Source organism: Haliotis asinina, chromosome 9 (genome assembly GCF_037392515.1).
Source record: "Haliotis asinina isolate JCU_RB_2024 chromosome 9, JCU_Hal_asi_v2, whole genome shotgun sequence".
Classification (NCBI taxonomy): Eukaryota; Metazoa; Mollusca; class Gastropoda; order Lepetellida; family Haliotidae; genus Haliotis; species Haliotis asinina.
Window position 1 is genome coordinate 57,900,165 of NC_090288.1, and position 23,112 is coordinate 57,923,276.

The 23,112-nt window shown below is 38.8% G+C and overlaps 1 protein-coding gene across 1 annotated transcript in view; it reads left to right on the forward strand.

The window, feature by feature from the left end:
- The first annotated feature begins 6,579 nt into the window (after window positions 1–6,579).
- LOC137296186 (hepatocyte growth factor receptor-like) overlaps window positions 6,580–23,112 on the forward strand; it is a 57,540-nt gene continuing 41,007 nt past the window's right edge. Inside the window, exons 1-4 of the mRNA XM_067827901.1 lie at window positions 6,580–6,658; window positions 19,147–20,407; window positions 21,314–21,502; window positions 21,646–21,771. Of these exons, the coding sequence (XP_067684002.1) occupies window positions 19,334–20,407; window positions 21,314–21,502; window positions 21,646–21,771 (1,389 nt within the window). The 5' untranslated portion in view covers window positions 6,580–6,658; window positions 19,147–19,333. The remainder of the gene's footprint in view (window positions 6,659–19,146; window positions 20,408–21,313; window positions 21,503–21,645; window positions 21,772–23,112) is intronic.

The following is a 23,112-nucleotide window of genomic DNA, read 5'->3' on the forward strand; positions in this document are numbered from 1 at the left end:
GTTTTCCTCTTTGTGTATTCAATATAAACACTCAACATTTGGTAAGGGATTTATTGAATGAGGATTACTTATGATCCATAGTAAACGTTGAGCAGTATATCATCATCCCCCTATAGATGAGGTAATGATGGCATAGCACAACTACAAGAGGAAGAAGATCTAGATATGGGCATAGCCAGGACCATGTGCAGAATAAAACAACATTGGATATATACTAACATAGCCATTAGGGTAGATTTTCTGTTTCTGAATGGATCAACTAGGTTGGCTCAATGATTTAAGTGATTGTGTGTCTTTGTACCCAAGGGTTTAGTAATATCTGAATGTCAAGCACTGGTTTGTTTGATTCAGATTTAATTATTCAAACACAGGCACCATGGTGCTGGCATATTGCTATCTGTGGAAGAAAACAAGAACAGTTTTTCTGACATTTTGCAAAATGATATACTAGTCTCACAGGCTCTTTACAATGTCATTTTCACTTCTACCCCATCTATAATGCAAGAGCTCTATATGAAGCAAGTCCAGATTTTATCTCGGGTTTAGTTTCCATCTGACATGGGGTTCCATTTCAGTTTAAGCAAATTTATTTGTTTAAACAAAAATATATGTTTTCAGAGACAAAGTATTAGTCTTGATGGACTGTCTACATGGCCCAGTGGATGCAGTATTTGCCAATGGAGCAGAAAATTGGGTGTTTGATGAACTTTGATCCCTGGCTGCACCATACCACATGACATTCAAAGGTTTTAGTGTTTCCCTGACTGGTGCCAAGCATTAAGTGTTAAATCCAGCATCAGTACAAGCAAGCACATACTCATTCACTGCAGTGAGTGAGTGAGTGAGTGAGTGAGTGAGTTTAGTTTTATGCCACACTCAGCAATATTCCAGCTGTATGGTGCCTTTCTGCAAATAATCGAGTCTGGACCAGACAATCCAGTGATCAACAACATGAGCGTGGATCTGCGTAATTGGGAACCGATGACATGTGTCAACCAAGTCAGCGAGTCTGACCACCTGATCCTGTTAGTTGCCTCTTACGACAAGCATAGTCGCCCTTTATAGCAAGCATGGTTTGCTGAAGGCCTGTTCTACCCGGGGACCTTCACCAGTCTCACTGCAGTAATCTTGAAAGCAACATTGAACACATTTCACTTCACTTCACTCGTGAGTTAGTGTACAAGCAAGCACACATGGATTCACTGCATTAACCTTGAGAGCCATATTAAACTACATATGTCACTTCCTCTCATATTGTGTAAGGTTGTGTATAATGTTGGTAGGAACAGCATTAGGTCACAGCATCAGCACATTGGAGAAAGCTCAGTGATGCCAATTTTGATGTCAAGCCTTTTCATGAAAGCAAAGAGCACAAATGCTGACAAACTTAAAAACAAGATCAGAGCAAGCCAGGAAACCCACTACCATTCAACTGATCTAGAGTAGCCAAGGGAAGCAACCCTTTAAAGTGGATTACAGCAATTTAAACAACCTGGCCTCCTGTGGCCCTTCATATACAAGGATAGTGAGTGAGACATCTGCGATTCTTTACCCATACACTGGGTGTGTGAGATATTTTACATAATTTTCAGCAATATTCCATTCATATCATGGCTGGTTACACCAGAAATGGGCTCCACATATAGCACTCAAGGGATGAGCAGATGCTTTAACCATTAGGCTAACTTTTCTCACTTCTCTCTCTCCTTTCCTCCTCCTCCCCCCCCCCCCCCCCCCCCCCACACACACACACACACACCAACTCAGATCCCAGAAAGAAGTGGTACAACATAGGAAGTCGTCTGCATGGAATCTACACATGGTCAACAGAAAACTCCACTATGTGCGAGAATGTGAAATAATTTATTCTTATAGATGTAACTGTCAAAAAACAAATCGTATATCTCATAAATAAATCATTGTCTGAGGTAACAGTTTCAGATGTAGAGAATATATTGTTACTCTCTTAAAATGATTGTCATCATCTTCTGCTGTAAAACATGTTTAAAAAAACCAATGACCTATTGATCTAACCAGGGCATCCATTAAAAAAAAGGTTTTTCAAAATATTATAGAGCATACGCATTGTTTATTTGCAGTTAATTTTCATGGCTTGATATTGGATGGTGAGACTCACTGACTTGGTTGCTAGGTATTATTCATCGTATCCCAATAGTAGATCGATGATCATCATGATGATCACTGGGCGGTTGGGTCCAGATTAGATCATTTACAGACCGCTGCTATATAACTGAAATATTACTGGGTGCGGCTATACAAGTAAATTCACTCACATTGCTTGGCAGATTTGCAGTAGCAATATGAGACAGTTTAACTTCCTTTGACTTCACTGTTCTAGTTGTGCATTGAAAGTAAGCTGTTGTAAATGATATCTCTTGAAATATACAGACCCACAACTATGTTACGCCCCATGTATCTGTACAGTATTTTCCTCCAACTCTCTAGGTAGGACAGCACCAGATTGCTTGGGAACAGGCCATGACATTGGCACAAAATGTTGAAACTGAAGGTGTAGAGTTTGACAAGGGCATTACTAACCGATGGAATGAAGACCCAACCTTGTGGATAACCAAGGGTTTAGCACTTGATCTATGACTGTTACAGAGATGAATCAGATTCAAAATATGGTGGGCAAAACAATATTATAATGAAGAATATCATGTCAACTTTCAGTTCAAATAACATATATTTAGCAAGAATTAGGGAATTATTTAATTCACTTTCAAATGAATCGTGAAACATCTTCCGTCATTGTCTTGGCTTCTTGCATGGCTCCTCACAGTAGTTTCTGGGTCCCTCCACTAGGCCAGTGGTCAAGAATCTTAGGGTCACTCTTGACTCGGAACTTCCACTTGACTCTCATGTCAACAATCTTACCAAAACCTGCTTTCTTGCCCTCGGGAATATTGCTAATGTCAGCAAGCGCCTGACAAAGTTAGTGAGTTTAGTTTTGCGCCGCACTCAGCAATATTCCAGCTATATGGCGGTGGTCTGTAAATAATCGAGTCTGTACCAGACAATCCAGTGACTAACAGCATGAGCATCGATCTGCATAATTGGGAACCGATGTCATGTGTTAACCAAGTCAGCGAGTCTGACCACCCGATCCTGTTAGTCGCCTCTTACGACAAGCATAGTCGCCCTTTATAGCAAGCATGGTTTGCTGAAGGCCTATTCTACACCGGGACCTTCACGGTCCTGCTTAGCTGTCGCTAATTGTGTGACGACTTGACTACTGTAATTCCCAACTGTCAGGAGCAACGAATCATCAGATTAACAAAGTACGTGTTCAAAATACTGCAGCAAGGAAAGTTACACTGACTAAGAAATCAGTGTTCATCACTTCTGTTCTCTACAGCCTTCACTGACTCCCTGTGGAACAGTGTATCATCAAAAGCTCCTTTGTCTTGTTTTCCAGTGTCTGTCCGTCCAGCCTCCTCCCTACATATATGTGATTAATGACTACAAGACTACAAACCAGCATCCTCCATGTTTCCGGGGGAAAATCCCCGCTATTGGGGAGACAACATTTGCATTTTTAGCCTCTAAAGTCTGGAACTCACTGCCCCTGTATCTCAAAGACTGTGAATCAATGTCATCGTTGCACCCAGCAATATTCCAGCGGTGGTCACTTGATAACTGAGTCTCCACTAGACAATCAGGTTGTCTACAGCATGAGCACCAATGTACACAAACAGGACATAATGACAAGTGCCAAATCACCCGACCCTGTTTGTTGCCTCGTGCGACAAGCATGGGTATCTAAGACCAATTCTGCTGACTGACTGGGTTCAGTTTCACGCCGCTTTTAGCAGCATTCGAGCAACATCAGGGCGGGGAACATCAGGGCGGGGAACACCAGGAATGGACTTCATACGACCAATTCTAACCCGCATGGCAATTTCAGTGTAATGTGAATAAAGCACTCGTCTATCTCATAAAAACACTGACTTCTACTCCCTCTGAGCAGTAGATGTGTGTCTAAACTGAACTTAATAGGACAGTGCCACGTACAGAAAAAATTACACCACGTGACATTCTTATGCATTTTCCATACGTCTAGTCTTTCTGAGAGCAATGTCAGTTTTGGAAAACCATCAAGAAATACTTGTATTTTGGATGCGATTTCTTTTGCGAAGATCTTAGAGTTTAAAGAACCTGTGGACAGTGTCCCTTGGGAACACCAAACGCGTAACACTAATTGTTCGTATGGTTCCTGACATGTGTATCACTTCGTCCTCTTCCCCAACATAAAGCTAACACATTCTGATATAGTCAGCATGATGTAGAAAGAGGCACTCACTCACTCACGATTTAAACATTTGATTTGACTACATTGCATAAGAATCTTTACATCAGTTTTGCTGACGCTATATTTTTTCTGTACATGAAAAGGACATTTGGGCAAAATTAGAATTGATTATTGAGTCTTTTGAATGGGTAAACCTGTAGCTCTTGAGTGAGTATGGTTTTTAGCCGGTTTTAGCAATATTCCAACAATATCACGGGAAGACCATAAATGGGCTTCACGCATTGTATCCATATTGCGAATCGAACTCGGGCCTTCAGCGTGACGCAAACGCTTTACATGACCATCAGACTACCACCACCTCCCCAGGTGTACTTGTACCTGTTGTGAATGAGTACATCTTCTTGTCACTTGACCATACATGACATTATATTTATTTGTTGTATTGCTGATCTAAATTATAAACTCTGAATTTGATCACAACGGATATCAGATATTCCCTTTGACATTTGTTGTATAAGATGTAACATCGAAATAATTTTATCGTTAAGCAATGCGTGATTTGAAGGACGCTTCTTTTAATTTCATCAGTGAATATTAGCCAAAGCTACATCATCGTGTCGTCCACTCAAATTAGACAGCAGAAAGTGGACAGTCGAGTTCTCATTTATAAGCATCTTATATCTATGACTAACGCGTATATGTGAGTCAAATCCGTTATGTAAACATCAGTGTGTTTCAGACAATATTCCACGGTGTTTACACCAGCGACTTAGCTTTCTGCTCGAATTGGCTCTCTTGGTTTTTATAGGTGATGAGCTTCTTTACTTTGACAATGGCGGCGTTTCGGTATAGATTCTTATACCGTTTTCGACATGACGCCTGCATGGTGAGCACCAACAGTATGGTGATATGAGCTTAGGTAACATAAATGTGATGAGTGGGAGGACCATGACAATTCGTGAATATAACTTCATTAGATAGAATCAAGGTTGTTAAGGGAGTAAATCGTGGGAAACCAGTCGTGAGGAATGTGCGTTTGGCAAGTTGATGAGAAGTCAGTGTGGGCTGAGTGGATGATTATCTGTGGATTAGGTGGTTGCAAGCTGATGGTGTGTATAATAGCCCTGATCTCTATGAATAGAGTGATTGACATAGCGTAGTTGTAATGCCCCGGCCAATTTACGTTGAGTGTAGTCATGTTTGTTGTTTCGTAAGTGTTTTACAGTGTCCAAGCTGATGTATCTTGTACATTAAGTGTTGCACCACAGTGCCCCCTACATGCTCTAAAATGGTATAAGAATCTATACCGGAACGTCGCGACTGCCAAAATAAAGATGCTGGTCGTCTATAAACTCTTGGCATCTCCAACTGCCATACCACCAACTTCCAGAATGCCACTCAAACAAATCCTTGCAAGAAACAGGGTGGTGATTAAGTATCAACATCAAAAACAAATCAGTAACTTTTTGAGGCAAACCTAGAATTCAGGTTCAGCCACCGGCCAACGGGATCTCCTTTAAACTTTATGGAATTATTTGTGTTTCTCATAATTACATTTGTTCAGATACCCAGAGTATGTATACTGTAGGTTTTTCAGCACACTATTAGCTGTACTGCAGAGCATGAGCAACGAGGTACAAAAACGTCATGTGGCGCGGCCATAGGGATATGTGATATGATAAATTGTATTGCGCAATATAGTGCGATTGAGGCACCCGTAACGGGATATGTATTGCGATATATAGGGAACTTAGGATTTTGACAGTGAGTATCACTAATTGCACATGTCGATCCTATTTTCTACATTAGTCCCTTATATATCATATATAACATATATCTTAATTACGGTTGTGATAACATCAATCTCAAAATTCAGTTGCATAGGGACTCTATCTATCTATCTATCTATCTATATATCTATCTATCTATCTATCTATCTATCGGATATATACTATAGGATTACATAGTATTACAGTACGTCGTTTCGTCGCTGAATAAGGAAGGAAAAATGAAATTTTAATTGAAACCATTAAGTTAATCATAAAAGGAATTTTAACTTCACCCAATATACCGGTTGTCAGAGATGATGTTGCAGTATGTACGTATCGGTATACCGGTAATACAATTTGATTTAACATACAGCGATGATTCCCGAAAAATATTTAATGTACCTAACCATACGGCAGTTGACAGAGAGTGGACCTCTCAGCCTTAATTCGTTTACAATCTGATTTCGTATAAAATCAAGTCCACATTTCACTGTTTACACGAAGCAGTGAGTAACGTTTCCGGCATATCCGACGCGACATGACCGGTCCCGAACAGATAATATGGGAAGTTTACAGAAACTTGTGATTACCAATGGAAAGTCTTGTATTTAGCAAGGTAAAAACACGATGCAAAGTTATTGTGAACTGGTATTGTGTGACATAGACTTAATTCCTTTCTTGTCCTTGTTGATTCGTGATAATATCGATAGACGTGCAACAGGTGCCCTCTTATTTCCGAGGTCAGCGACTGAATTCCGATTCATTGTCAGTGAACTGATTTTGTAATGATGGATGATGGTCCGACAAAAACAATTATTCGTTGAAGTGTAGATGACAGACAATGGTCTGGTAAGTATGGACTGAGCGAGACAGTTTTTCTCTGACAACGATGCTTTTCAAACTCAATACAAATTTTCATCTGATGCCAGTTGTGGAACGTGCTCAGCTGGTACAATATATTTTTCTGACGAATAATCAGTGACCCTAAAAATAAAATGTTGTGAAAATATTCTGCAGAGCACGTATATATATTGCACATTTTATAGATCCAGTGTTCGGAGACATTATCAGATGAATGCTGACTTTGTTTCTGGTTTTGCTTTGATAGATAATTGTCATTGTCAACAGATTTGTTAATTGACCATGTTGACGATCAAACTATTATGCTGAAAGGGTAATTTCGTTCTGCGCAGTGTTTGTGACTAAGTATTAACATCTGCTCTCTTCATTTGGAATGTTAGGTAGTTAAACAGCAGTAAAGTCACAGGAATATTAGTGGAGGATATAGAAACATGACAAAAGCTGTGGTCTGCTTTTAAAGTCAGGCCTTTCGCCTGTAGTCTTTACTTTTTTGGCTTAGTGAAAATAATCCCAACAGAGGTTCTGCTCACATCTTGTTCTCTTTCTGTTTATGATTTGCTTGTATCAAACAATGGTTTTGTTATATCATTAGTTATACTGAACATGTTACATAGATGTTTTTTTTTTACATTGACTTCCTTATTTGTTAAAAAAGACATGTTAAAGTTAATACACTTATAGAAATAGTTAGAATTAACTCTGAAACCATGTGTTTAACAAATAATGAAAATTAAATGATTAAGTATTAATATCCCGAAACCTTGACACATGTTAAGATACCTGTTGTGGCTCGGGATTGATGTGCACTGAAGTATGAAATTTTCAATGTTATACCTGGGATAACACTTTCTTTGTAAAGAACAGATTCTAAAACGTTTTTGGGTTGAGCCCCTTCCAGGACTTAAACTCATTGTCTCAGATTAGGGCACCTAATTATAATCACTCTAAGTGCAGATTGGGAATGTGGGTTCTAATTCAAGTACTGGGTACCTCCTATAATATGAAAATTTACTTTACCAGAACATCTAATTCAGAGCATACCTTATGTTACATTTGACCACTCTGTCAATTGTTCTCTCTCAATAACTGGGTGCAAATGGCTCACAGAAATGATGAAGTCACTGTCTGTCTCTCTGTCTGTCTGTGTCTAATGTTCCTTGTGGCTGTCAGTGGTGTGATGGTAATGTTTCTGTTGCCCAGTTGTAAGTCTGTCTTATAAAATACAGAGTGACATTACATCATAAACTTTGAAATGTGACAGATAACTAAACAGCAAGTGATGGTGTCATTTTTTAAAATTTAGAAATGAAATGTTAGTTATATTGTTACTTCCTATTTCAGATGACTCTCAATATCAAGTCTTTGGTGATTGTATACATCCTCTTTGAATTCCTTGATGGGATAGGAATCATGTGATATTTGAAAAATAGTATCAGAGCTTCACAGGAAATATAGTTCGAATACAATCGAAGCTGTCAAGACTGTATCTGTCCAATCTTTTATTCAACACCAGCATAAAATCTTCGTCCCATCTATGGCTTGTACATTTATCATCAGCACTACAATCCGGCACTTTGTCTAAACTGGATTATTTCTTTAGTCCCAATGAGTGCCGGTTTAGACAGCTTCTTCTGTATCTGGGTAGTGGTAATGAACATTTCAGAAACAGAAATTTCATATTCTGGCAAGTCAAACAGTAAGTTACCATTAACCTCACACAAGCTTTTAATATTTTTTTCTTTTCCCATCTGGCATACTTTGTGTTCTAATTGTATCTTAAATATGTGAAAAAAGAGCACAATTCCCTAAATTTGACAGTGATAACGGACATTTCATTCTTATTTCTATGAGGATAATATTTCTATGTATTGAGATATACTATGCAGAAAGATATTCTGAGCCCCAAATAATGATATAAATATCCCACAGTAGTAGTAGTAAGATTATGCTTTGTTCTACACATGTACTAGTCAAGCTGAAAATTAGGATATTTCTTCAAAACTGGTGACATGACATTAGAACACATTCATTTGTTTAAGGAAAATGCACTGGCTAAACGGAACTTTTGACCAATATCCTAGTCCTAATGTACAGATATCAAAGTTATCTATACATGAAACTGCATTAAGTTTAAGTGTAAGGTAAGGTTTCGTTACCAGCAACAGGAGCAAACATTTCAAGTTGACCTATTACTGTAGTTGTAACATAAATACTTTGGGGTTTGTTGGACTGTTAATGCATGATGGATATATGCCATTGTGGTTCTGGTAACCAGCCATACTGATAAATGCATTTGTTAATGAAGTTTACGATGAGCATGGCAGCGACAGCATTTGCACTGTTTTATTGAGAATAGTGAAATAGCATTCTGTATTCACTTTCTAAACAGTTGTGGAATCAGCAATGGTAAAGGCGGGTTTATACATATTACTTAATGATATTGTCACCGATGGAAGCAAAAAAACCCATGTCACTGTGATTTGGACAGATGGCCAGACTAGATCGTACGTTCTATGCTCGTCTCCATGATCACATGGTTGTGATTGAGGAAGTGTGGCTTTACCATGGTGTGAGCAATATTCCAGCAATATCATGGCAAGGGACAACAGAAATGGGCTTCACATACTGAACCCTTGTTGGGAATTGAACCCTGGCGTGATGAGCAGACTCTTTATCTACTATGGTGCCCCTCCAACCATATTTACCTTACCATATCATCTGTATTGAACGATGACTTACAAAAATAATATATTACAGGTTTGCAACCTTTCTTGATATCTGTAATGTCTTGACCTTCTAACTTATAAGGCCAGAGGTTGAGAGTAGTTGTCATTTCATGAATAACAGTGACATAATTATGTAAGTGTCCGTGACGTAGGGGACAGTGAAGCAGATGGCCATTACAGGCAGTCACCCTATGCCATGTACATGTCTGTGTATTTGATAACCTGAAGATAAAGAGTGTTTTCAGTTTACAGTACTTTTTCTAGGATCATTTCAATACTGGAACGTACACTATATTATACTAAGATATCATTGATAACTAGATGCAGATGATTAGAGGTGTAACAATATATAAACTTCATGATGCTTATCAAGATATCTTGGAACGATATGATTTGATTCAGTGCATATCATGATATGCTGTCTTTAGTTATTTTCTGTAAAAACTGCATATATTTACTTGATATTTCGATATCAAGTAACAGTGTAAATATTGACATTACTGTCAGTTTCTAGTGAAAATTAACAATTTTAAGATCAGTGATATGTATCACGATTTGAAAAAAAGTATTGATATAAAAGTAATTGGATGTCCCGAGTTTGTTTGTGCAGATCTGCTCAGGTCACTTGAATGTCAAGGTCACTTATGGCCGACAAGTAAGTAGGATTCCGGGCGATTTCGGTGAAAATGCGTGCTTATTGTCGAGTAAATGACATGTAGATGTTGCAATAAGTTTTTCCACCCACGGAATGCCGCAGCTGTTCGAATTCAGCCCAATGCTGGTGCTGTCAACGTGGCTGGAATTAATAAATGCATTTAAAAGGCGAGTTTTCGGATGATTGGATGATCCATGATTTTGACGTGAAACTGGGGAGGTAGCTGCTTTTGATGATCCATGGCGTACAACTATTGAAATAATCTGATAATCTGATTGTGACCATTTACAGCTCATTTTGTTGGGAAATCATCTGGCTTTCGATCCTTTGGCCTCGATTGAAAATATTTTACGCGGTGACATGTAACTTTGCTCGTGGAGGGGTGGTGTCTTTGTTAATCCCTTTCCTTTTATATAGTACTAGGGTAGGGTCTATACACCTATATGTCCTTCGAATGCCATTTCTAAGCGATACAAGTCCCTGTGGGGAGTACTCTTTCGTAACCACACCCCTATCTAGTGAACTGTTCAAGCACTTTCTCATGCATCTATATGAGGGCTGTAATAAATCCACTATGTGCCAAATATCATATCAGAGATTGAAAACAAGTACTTAATTTGTGTGTCAGGGTAAATATTGAAATGGCACAAATGAAACATTTTCAATGTACCCTGGCATCATGACTGAAATTATTTAACGAATACACACTATGATTCATTTATTAGAAAAAGCAAGAAATTTGATATGTTCAAATGATTCAAAACCTACTTCCAACATCATGAAACTGTTTTTGGCAATTCTCAATCTGACAGCTTCACATGGGCGTTGCCATTTTGATCTCTAGTGTGCATGACAGGAAATCCTGTTTTGTTGATTCGTTTCTGGATCCAGGACTGAGATGAAGCTGAACTATGCTTGTTGTCATGATGGTGTTCTGGAAATACATCTCTCAAGCCCACAAGTTTACATGATGGTTACTTATTTATTAAACAGTAAACTGAAATGATATAATTGTTGCCATTTTCTACGTTTGATTGGAACATCAAAAGATTTGGGCACATATATTTTCCAAGAGGCACACCTAAATCCATCCACAATATATATCGAGGATGACATAAGTCATCTCTCTGGTGCACCATCAATAAATGTTTCTCTATCATATAATGAATGATAATTTTGAGCAATGAAATTTTGACTTAGTATGATGTTATTTAATGCTGAATAACACCCAAATTCCAATAAAAGCTCTTAGTTTTAAAAAAATCCCGAGTACTTGATTCCAGAGAACATGAATGACAAACTGAATTCAGGAATAGATATAGTTCAGTTCGTTCAGTATTTCAGTGTATGAATGAATAGCAGTCTTATATACATCAAAGCTATACCTTGTATATCACTGGCTTCATAATCATTAGCATTAGAACCTATTTAGAAATATCGCTCCTAATTTAAATGAGAAATTGTTCAAGCAAAATTCTTATTCTTGCTGGATGATGGGGTAGCCTTGTGGTTAAGGCGATTGCCTGTCCTGTTGAAGACTCGGGTTCAATTTCCCTTAAGGGTACAACGTGTGAGTTCCATTTCTCCTTCCCCTGCTGTGCTTTTGCCGGAATGTTGCCTAGAGTGGTGTAAAACTAAACTCACTCATTTCCTCTGATCCCAACTGAAAGTGGACTAGGAGCTGATGGAGTCATGCCCTATTTTCAGGAGTTACATATATAGCTCACTTGGGAGTTATATGATACATTTTGGACCCCTAGATAAAGGGACACCACTCTCAATACTTGTTATATCCCGTTGATCAGAAAAGGTTATGGTCATTGAGGCCACAGTGTGTAATCTGAAGTTACAAACAAGGTAGTTTCAGTTGTGAACATTTTCATATTGGAAAACTGTTCAGCTGTCATTAGTTACTGACCTACTGTTAGTCATATGTCATTGGTAAATGTGTTGTTTGCGATATGTCTTCAGGGACTTCTGTGTTGGAAAATGTAAATAACTCAGTTTTATTGTCACACATAATTCAGAGGACACAGTGAGTGAGTGAGTGAGTTTAGTTTTACGTCGCACTTAGCAATATTCCAGCTATATGGCGACGGTCTGTAAATAATCAAGTCTGGACCAGACAATCCAGTGATCAACAACATGAGCATCGATCTGCGCAATGGGGAACCGATGACATGTGTCAACCAAGTCAGCTAGTCTGACCACCGATCCCGTTAGTCGCCTCTTACGACAAGCATAGTCACCTTTTATGGCAAGCATGGGTTGCTGAAGGCCTATTCTACCCCGGGACCTTCACGGGTCTCAGAGGACACAGAGTACTCAACATACCATCTTTCTTCAGCATAACACCAGTCATCTCTCAGCCATCACACTATGACTTCCTGAAACATGTGCCTGTGTAAATTGTCGAATACGCAAGATGACTTGGCGTTAAGATGGCCTCTAGAGCAGACTTAGCTGTAATATTCTTTTGTGACAGTGTTCTTAGTGCTAACGTTAACATGTCTTTGTTGACATGGTGACCAAGTATAATGGGTTCAGTTAACATAATGTAGACACAATCAGTTGAGGAAGCAGGGCTTGAAACATTGGGGCTTCCATCAAACATTTTGGGGGAACTGAGGATTGATACATATGTAGAGGGGTCTGTGGAAAGACACTTTTTGTACAGATTACTTACAAGTTACATGAATTATTTCAAGGAAGAGCATATGAGGCAGACACAAAACACGCATTTCATCAATACATACCATCTATGAGTCATCGGGTAGTAAGACTGATGCAATGTGAATTCTGCAAGCTTTGAATGCCAGTTGAAACAGGCTGTATGTTCATTGCTGTATTGTTTGATCCTGCAAATACACAAAAAGCGTGACATTTGTTGGATGTAAGTACATTTAAGCGCTCAGTACAGTTGTTGAGTTAACTTCTTTTTAAGGGATGGAGACTTATGTACATGACATTTTTGTACAGATTTTGCATATAACCTGTTGCTGTTAGGATTCCATATCTTCCGTACAGGAAATATAGATATCCATACAGGGAGTATTCATTGTTTGTAGGCGATGATTGATCATATTAGCGCTATGAAGAAATTGGGTCTTGTTGACCCTTTGTTTCCAAAACAACCTCTGTGGTAATCCCCCAAGTCCAGATCTTTTCTCTCCCTCTTGGATCTCAGCTGCTTCTCTAGTCAGGATGGCTGCTTCTTGAGTTAGTGGGGTGCAGGTCAGTGAGGATTCTTACACCCGTGCCTTGAGGAGTCTTCGTGTATTATGTGCTCATTCTTGGTTAGGCAAAAAGACAAGTTTGGCTGATATGTAAAGAAATGGTGTTTGTACAATCTTTCATTGCTGTTCTGAGATTGGGAACTTGTGAACTACTTGGAGGAACATTTCAGCTACTTTCGAACAGTCAAAAATGTCGATGAGGAACTTCCAAAGAACTTGCTCAGTATTTTCCTGTAGATATATGGGAATTGTATAGAACAGGAGGTTTGTTTTCCTTTTGTGTATGAGTGTGATGAGTGTGTTTGTTTATCACATGATTTTGTGATTGCCCCCTGTTGGGACACATTGTGATCGACTGCAGTAACCTTCAAGGTTATCTCAGACATTTTTTGGTTTCACTAATTCTAGAGTGTTGTAGTTTAAAAGTTACTGAGATTACTGAAAGTGTAATATTCAATTGTATATTGAATAAGCAAGGTTACAATGAATGACAGAACAGATTCCTAATATAGTACAACTGGATCACAAATCTATAATGTTAACTCACCAAAGTATTGTTATTAGCTATGAAAATAGATAACAGAGTTTGAAAATTCAATGTAGATGAGGCTTCTTTAGTGGTATGTCTGGAGATGTCGATGTTTGTGCACAGATGAGCGTATATCCAAAGTCATCCGCCCATACATCTCAGAAACAATCCTTTTATGAACCTATGATATGGCTCCAGAGAATTCTAGCAAAAAACATCACAGAAATAACTGCAATCCCACAAGAAACAAACAAGGGGAGGTAACTCCTCAGCCCACTCTCAATAGGTGAAAATACAGGGCCCAAGTTCAATTTGTGAATTCACATGATTGTCATGCAATTGGAGAAACATTTGAATACACAATCTTAAGAAAGTGGTCAAATGCAAAATATAATTTATTGGGGTTTGCACTTTGTGAGGACTGTCATCGTCCAACATGTTAAAATGAAATGGGAGACTATCAGTTGTACCCCTGCTTGTACATTTCAAGCAGTTTAGATCTGTGATTATCGTTGTCTGTCTGGTCAATGACTTGAACTCTTGTCTGGCAAAAGTGAAAAGCAGCTTGATCAGCTGGTTTGTTTGTGTCTGATTTATTGATCAAGATGAGTTGGTCTACAAGAACATCAATCCGTGAAGACATGGTTTAGAATTGGTCTTCAGGAACCCATGCTTGTCATAATAGGTGATGAATGGAATCACAGACACAGGCCATCATATCCAAATTGCATAGATAAATGTTCATGATGTTGATCACTGGATTGTCTGGTCCATATTCAGTTATTTATATATACTACCATATAGCCGTAATATCGTTGAGTGCAGCTTAACAAGCACACTCTACATTCAGATATATCCGTGTAAATAGATGTATACACCACTCAGATATCACAATCAAACAGTTAGTGCATTGTGGGTGACCAACACTTCGGGATGGGATGGATATCGCTGGCAACATACCAGATTAACTGATCATGTGACATTTCCTGCTTGCATGTATGTATATTGGTGATAGCTCATGCTGTATAATTTAGACTAATTATCTCACAACACATTATCTCATTGCCCACTGATGGGAGCTTTGTTCTCTTTGTGTTAGCTGGATGTTTAGAGGTATTAGCCATTTTGTCTTTGTAAAGCTTGATTTTCATTGATCATGTGCTTTTTCATAATAGACTGTTTGTGTAAACTTTAGTTTTGTGTAAACTGTTTATTTGACCTTGAACTAATGTTATTATGGTGATAGCCAGTAGTTTGTGTGTTATTTAATGTATTTGTGTGAAGCCCATTTCTGGCCCATTGTGTGATACCCACCATGATATCGCTGGAATATGAAAGCAGCTCAGAACTAAACTCAATCACTATTCAAAATATTCTCAGTCCATGGGCTATTCTAGGTATGATTTACTGATAGTAGTTACATTTAGAGAGAAACTCCAGTTGAGGCTGTAGGGTAGTCTAGTGGTTAGTGTGTTCACTTGTCACGCCAAGAAGTTGGTTTTGTTACCTGTGTTGAAAGTGGCATAAAACCCCAACTCACGCACCCATGACTGGAGCAATAGGCATCATGTTATCTTCTTAAACTGAGTGGGAATCGTTAATTCAGTTGTTTTAGGTATGTTGCTGATCGCTGAGGTCATGGTGTCAAATTAAATATCAATCACGTATCAAGGTTTGCTAGCACCAAAGGCCTGCTTGTTTGTTTCACCAGAGTTGTCTAAGGCGTGCACCATTCAACCTTAACTCTCATAGCTCACTCATGCATAAACATGTTGATGTACAGAGATTGCTTGTGGTGGGGGTGAGGTAGCCTTGTTGTTCAAGTGTTCAATTGTCGCATTCCATCTCATCTTGCTCGCTTGCTCTCTCACTCACTCACTCACTCACTCACTCACTCACTCACTCAGAAACAGTTTCTTGATCTGACAATTTACCTGTGTCCATTGTCATTGATTTCAATCCATTATGGGTGTGGAATACCACTCATCATTTACAACACTGCATTCAGCTCAAATATTGCTCAATGCACACTTCAAAGTGAGTCAATTAAGATTCATGGTCACATAGAGAATATTTAAGCCATGTCGAACACTAACCTCCCAATAGCGACTCCAATGTAGAAATAGTCATTCACTGGATTGGCTGTGCTTATAGTGCTTCTATCAAACCGTCTAGGGTATGACCATCTTTTGTATATCTTTTGTATGACCATATTTGTAGTCAGATTACCTGGTAGTCACCAAGAACATGTAAATAAGATCCTATTTTAGAATTCTTATATCTCAGTCATTACCCGAGTATCTAATTCAAATGTTAAATCAACCAAGACAAAATAATTAACTTATCTTATAATATTCACATCTGAAGCCCAGTATTTAGTTCAGAAGCTGTGTTCATGAAGTGGATTCTTACTGCTTATTCTCGTAACAAACTTCAAGTGAAACATTATCGTGATAATAGATTTCAAAATTAGCAGTTTGTGGTGTATTTGTTCACATACATACTAAAACTGTTCATTAATACACGCAATGCTAGCTCTTTAGATCTCCAATCAAATGAGGCGGTGGGGTAGCCTAGTGGTTAAGCATTCGCTCCGAAGACACGGGTTCGATTCTTGACATGGACACAATGTGTGAGGGCAATTTCTGATGTTCCCCTCTATGATACTGCTGAAATATTGCTAAAGTTTTGTAAAACTGAAGTCGCACACCCATATCGACTGGAGGGTTGTACCTGTAATCTTCATTTTATATCATTAGGGTTACGACACAGTCCCCATGACCTCCAGACAGAATTATAACCAAGAATTCCATGGCAAGAATCAAGTGATGCTGGACTGAATATGAGGGCCTAGTGTGTGGTCTATATAGCCCCATCCTTGTTGTTGAGGCAGCTCCACTACACAGAGTGAATGCTATCTGAGTCCAGTTGCATGACTCATGCCCTGTTCAACTGCTCCAATGTTGTCGCGCGTCTCAAATGATTTACTTCCTGACTGTAAAAACTGCAACCGCCACTTCATGATTTGTCTATATTCACTCTGAGTTCTTGAGGTTTCCGTTGACTTTGTTTGCAACATACTATGATATGTGTTTGTTCAACTATGATGGATGAATATGTAATTTCTTCTTTTGTATGTATACTAAGCCCTAGTGTATCATCCACTATCATGAACTTGATAAAAGACATTGTCATAAAACAAATTCATGATTTTAGGACAATTCAACTTTCCTGTTCCATGTTGCTTTCAATGTAACAAATATCTTTAGACCCATCACTCCATTTCAAAACTCATCATAATTATCTATTTCTGCATACTTGAAGCCCAAAGAAACTTGTCCCGATATGATTTTTGTTAAATATTTCACTACCAGGTTGTCATTTCTGGAAGTTTTTCAGTTTTGTAAGAGACTTGAGCAGCTATTGAATGATTTTCCTGTTTCCTGACTTGTTATGTTCTTTTAAATTCTGATTCTGCTGATTACTAAGATAAACACACAGAAGGATTATAAAACTCTCATCCAACATGTCCAAGAGGGCTGTTTGTATAATGAAGAGCATTAGTCTGTCTCATCATCCCTGAGCCACATTATTTCCCCTCTGCCTTGCCCTCCATGCAATGTTGTCTGTCTCACAGTCCCTGAGCCACATTATTTCCCCTATTGCCCAGCTGTCCCTGCAATGCCTAAATGAAGCAAGTCTAGATTTCCCCAGGTTCTAAATTTCCCAACTCACTGGGGCTCCTTTTCAATTTAAATGGGTTTACTTGTTGCTGTCATTATAGTGTCAAAATTACAGTCTTGGCCCGTTTTTCCGAACACTTGTTTTTTTTATTGAAATTGTCAGGATAAGCGAATTGTCGGATATCTGAACCACGGGCCATATGTACAAAGAAACGTACAAAGAAACGAACATAGTAGGCATCAGGCATAATCTTGATTGATTACATCTAAAGAGATATCAGTGCATACATATCATTTCTCATACCTGTTCATGCAGTTATGCTCGCTTGAAGAAATCAGTCATGGCTTTTTGCACTGACTGTGTAGAAGAGTGAGAAGAATTTCCCCGGTCAGTTCGTCACTGTCAACATTCACAAGATCATCGGCAGTAACAGTCACAGTTGCAACTTGTGCATAGGATCATAGTACATCGCGAAGTTCCGACAAGGCCATGTCTTGTGGGTCCTCATTTGATCGGATAATATCCACATGACGAAAGCAGTTAGCAATTGTCTTTTCGCTCACAGCTGTCCAGTCTTGCTTGATCATCTGGATTAATTATACTGACCCATAAATTGTCACCTTGCTACTCAGAGGTAGTTGTTCTTCTCAAAGACTGCCGACTTCTTTCATGTTACGGAACGCGGGGCCCTTGGTAATCATGTGTGTAAACATACAGATGCTGACAAAAAAATGCGCATAATTTAGTGTTTTGTATTCGAAAATGACCATACGGTTACAGAAACCGGATTTCTGGATAGGTGAGTAATTTTTGTGTAAGGCGAGTTTTCCGGATATCTGAGGTTCAGATAAACGAGGCACGACTGTACATACATTCTCAATTTCGTTAGTCTAGAGGACCATGGAAAGGATTAGCCTTTTGGGAAGAACAGACCTGGTCGTCATGGTAGCTGATGCATGGCAAAACTGCTGTCTGATGACATAACTGAAATACTTGTCATTACACCTTGATTGTACTGAAAGCAGAGTCCTCTGTCCAGTTATGACTATATCATGATCAGATGTTTGTTTCAGCAGTATCACAGCTGTATGTTGTAAACAAACTGAGTGTGAACCAGACACGCTAGTGATTGCCATCATGTGATACAATGATAGAACATGTGTTCATGAATCACTATAATGATACTTGTTGCTTTGCTGCCTGGTGCATGGTGAGACTTGTCATTGGGCACAACCTCACTGCCCTCAACCAGGTATAATGTAATGTTTTTAATGTACATTTAATGTTCGGATGTTCAAAGATAGGTGCACATAAACATGTTATTGTAACGATAGTAATCTTTTAACCATAGCATTGAATCACATGAAATAAAACGTTCTAATCTTACTTATTACTGTATATTTCTGTTTCCAGGATTCATCAGTTCTGAGGAAGATGGAGAAGTGACATATAAGGAAACACTGATGATGTAACCCCAGCCTCAGTAGTAACACTGTGCCAATATAGAGGTCTCCCCAGTATTGTGTGAAATATAAGCTGTTTAGATATTCCCTGCTGAAACTTTCTGACATTTACAACTTTAGACTGCTAGTTGAACATCATGTTTATGAAGTATATAACAGCTGTTTTGTTTTTGCCCTTTGTAATAGCTTTCTATAAAGTCCAGCAGATTGGAAATGAAGACACAACATTGCAACAAATAACAATTCATGGAGACTCGGGACAGTTGTTTGTTGGGGGCAAAAATATCCTTTATCATTTTAATTCTAATTTAACCAAACTTTCTGAGACAATGACTGGTCCCGTGGAAGATAATATACTGTGTCCTCCAGCTGACCTTCCATGTGAAAGGTCAAGGTCCCTGACAGATAATTTGATGAGTGTACTGGAGGTCGACCCAAGCAAGAAGAAACTGTTGGTCTGTGGGTCCGTGTCCCAAGGTCTCTGCAGCATGCATAGTCTGTCCAATGTTGCTAATTTCAAACAGATGAATAAATCGGATATTCAAAATTTCGTGGGCAGCAGAAAATCAGTCTTTGCCTTCTTCGACAAAACAGTGAAAGGATTTTTATATGTAGGTCAAGAGTATGACCAGCGTGCATTACAATTCTCCCCTGCTGTTCTGTCAACAAGATTTGTTGAACAGTATCGAGATACATTCCAAATTAAATATTTAAAGTATGATACAAACATACGTCTATTTTCTGCTTTGGATATTTTTGTGGCTATTAAAGCATCATATCATATGGAATTTCTTTACGGATTTGAGCACAACAATTTCACATATTTCATCACTGTTCAACAGCAGAAAATCACCACACGTAATACTATTGTGACGAAACTTTTGCGTATTTGCCAAAGTGACCAGTTCTACTACTCATACATGGAAATTGAATTGAAATGTTCTCGACAAGACGTAAAATACAACCGGGCGACGGCTGCTCACTTCACAGAAAGCAGTGACAGTGTCAGCAGTGTCCTGTACGTAGCAGCAGGCATCACAGAACCAGCCTCAACTGATCTGAACGAAAAGCAAGGATTTGCGATCTGTAGTTACAACATTGGAGATATTGAAAGTGATTTTCTCGATGCTCAGGATGATTGCTATGGTCAAGAAATTGGCACTCGACCTGATTGGGTGTACAACACAACTAGCCGGAAATGCAAAATTGAAGTAAGTAGGATGCATCTGTTACTGTGGTAACATTGAATTTTAGCTGAAAAATATGAGCTCTTTAGGGGTAAGTGAGTGATCTTTAATCATGGAAACTCATTTACGTAACATTGCAGGTGTTGGGCTGTTTGTGCAGTAGCATTGTTGAGGTGAAGACATGCAAACTGTAGCCCATATAGGCTTCCACAAGAAAGGCCAATGTTCCTATATGCTAGCGAAGCGAGCAAAGATGGCTTCTGTAAGACAAAATATTTTTGATGTCAAAATAAAATATCACCACCACACTTACACTAACTGCACATTTTGCCAAAAATGATTGCTGTGCTCTCAGATTTCCAGTATCATATTTTTCAATTACTCACTTTAATTTCATTCTACAGTTTAAGAGCCACTCATGATATGTCAAGTCTTTATTCATCTCCATTACCCATGTCGGCTTCTAGTTGAATGGAGTGAATGAAAACGGGAGTTAACTCTAAACACTTGTTGAATCACATTTTCTTTTATTTCCTTCAAAAATAAGTACTTGCAGAGTTACCTCCCTTGCTTTCATTCACCAGCTATGTAGTACTTTTTGAGATCACAGTTCTAACAGAAACAATGGCACATAAGATGAATAATCTTCAACAGTTTCAAATCTTCAAAGTTGTATTAATGATTTCCCAGTTTGTACTTCTCTCTTTTGCCTTGACACTGAGTGGAATGAGTGTAAACTTTTTCCCCGTTGGTCTTGCTTTTCCAGTCGCCTGTGTATCCCGTGCTACTCTCGCTAATGGACTACTTACCATAATCCTTTCGCCATATAACCACTGCTTAGTCATCATTCTCATTCTCATTGCATCCCTAACTGGACGTACTTGTGACACTGTTAACATGTTGTTTTACTCCTTCACTTGTTGTTTACAGACGATGTCTGATGAAACATGTGGAACTGGCACCAACCCAGGCATCCAGGCTGATCTGGCCATTGAACAGGAGCCATTTTTCCCTGAGTCAGGGTCCTTCTTTAACAAACGCATCACTGCCATTGTCGGAACTCAGGAGAATGACCAGAAGTATGTCATCATTGGCACTAAAAATGGCTCACTTCATAAGGTTAGTCTTTTGTGCGTGTGTGCGTCAGTGTGTGTGTGTGTGCGTGCGCGTCAGTGTGCGTGCGTGCGTGTGTGTGTGCGTGCATGCGTGAGAGAGAGAGAGATGAGCGGAGTTGTTAATTTTGTTAATTTTCATTTTCACAGGTGATGATTATGAAGACAGGGGCTCGGAATTATATGACTTTCGTTCTTCCTGACCCTAAACCAATTGAGAGAGACATGGTGCTTGTAGAGGAGACACGGTCGCTGTATTATCTCACAGGAAACAAGGTATGTTGGTCTGAACACAACAGATAATTGCATTGAACCACATCATACTGCCTGTATTATCTCACTGGAAACAAAGTATGCTGGCCTCCAGAATACAAATAATTGTGTTATGTACATCTCACTGGAAACTGGAAACAAGGTATGTTGGTCTCGCCACAACAGATAATTGAATTGAACCACACCATGCTGTTTGTATGGTTCATTCCGGAAAGATGACTGTGATGTTTAAAAAAAATGACCAGTGGTGTATGCAAGGATTTTCAAGTTGACTGCCTCTGCGGAATAATAGAGGTTCTGTGTGATTTTAAGCACATGGGTGATACTAAATTGTTAACCCGTAAATAAATGAAATACTCCCATGAACCATTATTAACACTCCTTAAAATACATATCACATTTTTATCCATGACTATTTTATCAATAACAAACAAATTTTTTACTTACCTTACCATAGGTCTATAGCATATTACCTCAAGCTTCGCTTAACAGGAGATCTGATGGAGATGAATTGCATTCAAACTTGAATGGCTACCTTGCAATAACGACATCAGGATACGGAAGTATCTGGATCTCTTCACTGCGCATGCGTTCCGATTCCTCGAAAACTTCACTTTTACTTCAAACGTCGTGTGAGACAGACGATTGTGGATTGCTAAGAATTTTTTCTTGATCGAATAAAGTCGTAACTTTTTCGATACTTGCTTGTTTTTTTCCAAGAGTTTTGGAGTGGGTATGTATTCTTTCTATAATTGTGTCAATTTTACATGTAATTGTAATTCTTTTTCAGAAGAAGTCCTCCTTGGGATACATATAAGCATCTTTATGTCCATTAAAAATCCCTACGACAGTTGTAGCTATTTTTGATAATAAAATATTTACAAAACAAAAAATGCAGGCCCCCTACAGCCAAGAACAGGTAACTCTGGCCGTCTACCTCGCACCTCACTTTTCATGCTGTTGTTCGACTAGAAAGACGTGCGTGGTCTATTTAGATAGTTTTGTGCTATCTACCTACGGAATTATGAGTGAGAAAGAGTCAACTACTGGATGTATGGTTCCTTTTCTTTCGCACGGGCGTTAGTTGGAATTTCTGGGCTGAAATTTTCATTCATAAATTGTTGTAACTTTGCCGGTCGGGTCCTATCTTCCTGTCATTTGGCAGGCAAGATGGCGGCCTTTATGGCTTCTTTGTATTGCGGGAAGTGTTTCTCTTGCGTCTCATTTATTCCTTCGTGTTTCTTATTAGTATGTTTTACATGCTTAGATGTCTTAATCCATTTGTTCATGTTTCAGTCAAAATGGGTAAGTTGGTTTTAAGACTGTTAGTCTTTTTCATAGCAT